The 2,695-nt window shown below is 38.8% G+C and overlaps 1 protein-coding gene across 1 annotated transcript in view; it reads left to right on the top strand.

The window, feature by feature from the left end:
* The window catches only part of CFAP97D2 (CFAP97 domain containing 2), a gene marked incomplete at both ends in the record, with an annotated part of 13,307 nt that extends 12,554 nt beyond the window's left edge, over positions 1-753 (top strand). The window contains one exon of the mRNA XM_083363029.1: positions 598-753. Within this exon, the coding sequence (XP_083219155.1) occupies positions 598-753 (156 nt within the window). The remainder of the gene's footprint in view (positions 1-597) is intronic.
* Positions 754-2,695: the final 1,942 nt, after the last annotated feature.

Here is a 2,695-nt window from a genome sequence, read left to right as displayed (position 1 = left end):
TGCTGAGGGGATTGGACAGCTTGATGAGAGCCCCCAGCCAGGCCCCTCTCATCTGGTCACAACGCAGACCCAGCTGTGTGAGCCTGACAGCGTGGATGAAGATGACCCACAGCTGGCCCTGTTCAAGGACGCCCGACGCAGGAGGCAGTCAATCAGGAGTAAACAGAGGAAGGCAATGGGGCTCCTCGGAAGGAGGCAGAGAGAAGCCACGCCCTGAACTGTATTTAAGGGGGAATGCGTGGGAGGGCTGGTTTGCTGAAGGCAACCGCTTGAAATGCTCCTGTTTCTTGGTTCGTGTCTTGTTCTATTTGTTTTTGTAGCAATAAATTTGGCAGGCGTAATTCCAGCCTCTTGCCTTCTTGTAAAAGGGGTTGTCCCTGCCTTTTCTGCAGGGTCGGTAGCAGGCTGGTACAGAACAATAGTAATAGAATTTGTTATAGTAATAAATTTGTATTAAAATATTAAAGTTAACTGAGATAAAATATCTGAGTACTTAACTTTTGCAAAATTTGCAAAGATAGTTGAAAATCCATCTTTCTGTCTTAAGAAAATGAAGCTACATTTAACTACAATCGTTTATCATTTATCATCACACAGGGACAACATAAGAAAACGTATAAAAAAAGACTGAAAGATAACAAATTGAAAGTTGAACATCTGACAGATAAGCAAGAACAAGAAGTAGAAGTAATTCACCAAGACAAAGAACTGAGTGAAGATTGTCAAGGAGAAAATCCAATAGAAAAGGCTTAATTTCAATTCTTACATTCACAGTTCAGACAATGGACATTACATGCTTGAGTTCTTGATGTAATTACTGGGAAATTAGTATAGTTATAAATATTAGATATGTCTCATAGGTGAATAATGTTCACACCAGGTATTAAGTATGAACTTATTAGCAAGCTAATTAGGCTGGCCATCCTAAGCCTCTTTGAAAACTAAATTTCATTTACATTAATGATTATTAACTTACAAGAGCACTACTTAAGGCTGAATATTATGTATGTCATAGCCAGAACCTTCTTTTCTAAAACAAATGTCACAGTGTTAATGAAAACTAGAACAGGATGGATGGGATGGATGCATGGATGGACAGTTATTTAAGGCTGTGGTTAAAGTGCGTTAATAACAGAAATCTCTTGTGTAAATTGTACTCTTGGTATTCTATTAATTAAGCAATAGCTCATTAATAAAACAATTTTGATGCTCTGTAATATTTTTTTCAGATTTTCTAGTGGCTTTTCTTTAAAAATATTCTGAATTATACTGTCAGAGCTATGGGATTCAGAAATGTGCCATTTTCTGTGCAACTGGCAATGCAATCCAATGCTTTACTTGTGTGAAATATGATTTTTTTTAAAAACCTAAACTCGTGATAACTTCACAAGTATAGTACATCTATGTAGTTTTCTTGATAACAGTATAGAATTTTAACTTATAGCCCTGGAACTTTCAGAGGGTTTCTTATTTAAATATTAACTTCACCTTTTCAATATTGCCACCGCCATCTAGCTGGGCTCAGACGATTAAATACATATTGTATGCAATTAAACATACTGTATGTTTGTATGTTTATAGCATACTTTTTTGTTTTTTTCTGGTTAAATAAAATGAATGCAGATTTAATTACAAAGCAGAGTGTGTTTCAACTCTACAAATAATTCTGAATCTACCCCACAGAATAGTAATAAAACCATCATGTTATGATAATTTAAGAACTTCTAGGTTTTTAGGGCCTACATCAGTAATTGGCATTAAAACCTGGATTCTTTTACTACATTCAAGTAGGTGTCAACAAATATACATCAATGTACTGGTCATGTTCCTCTAAATACATTTCACGAGTTTTAGAACATTCCTTGTCTGATTTGTGCAACATGCATGGTGCATTTACATTAATACAATTGCAATAGTGTTTATTTATCAGTGCACATTGTAGACATTAGGCAAAATGAAATCTCATTACTTTTATACTTAAACGTATTTGATCATTGCCTAGGACAGGGGTCGGCAACCTGAAAAAGCAAAAGAGCCACTGGGAACCGATTCCATCACACAGAAAAAAAAGTGGGAGTCGCGTGCGTGCGTCCATGCATGTGCATGCACAAAAAATGTTTTGCGCAAAACGTTTTGTTTCTTGTGCGTGCGCAGACGCACGCGCGCGGTTGCCACTTTTTATATGTGTGATGGAACCGGTTGCGCGGCGGCGACGGCCCGTTTGCAGAACCAACATTAATCTGGCACCCAGTCAAACGGTCACCTCCTTATTGTGATGCCATCTTTCAACCACCCGCATAAAATTTTCTGGCAAAGCTTCCGTAATCTTAAAAATACAGGGAGAAAGAAAAGCAACACAGAGCGTGAGCCTTTTGGGGTTTTTTTACGAGAAAAGACCCTGTTGTTAAAGTGCTCTTTTCCCCACGACATAAAAGCCCAAACCTTACAAACTGGCAGCCCTCCTCCATTGCATCAGCTCTCCACACAGCCTAGTATTGTGCTGATTTAATTTAAAAAGTCCCGGAGAGTTCCGAGGAACTTGCTCCCCAACTTCGACGTTTTCCCATTTCAACAAAATGGCAGAACCCCACCCCTCTTCTTGGTGCCATTCGATGCTTTAATAACGAGAAAGGCAGAAATTTAGCACGATCAGCCCTCAGGCAGCGCTGGCTGCCCCAGTATTTCTGCCTCCCAC

Source organism: Vipera ursinii, assembly GCF_947247035.1.
Source record: "Vipera ursinii genome assembly, chromosome: 4".
Taxonomy (NCBI): Eukaryota; Metazoa; Chordata; class Lepidosauria; order Squamata; family Viperidae; genus Vipera; species Vipera ursinii.
The sequence above is the reverse complement of the archived record's forward strand: the minus strand, read 5'-3'. Positions and strand labels throughout refer to the sequence as shown.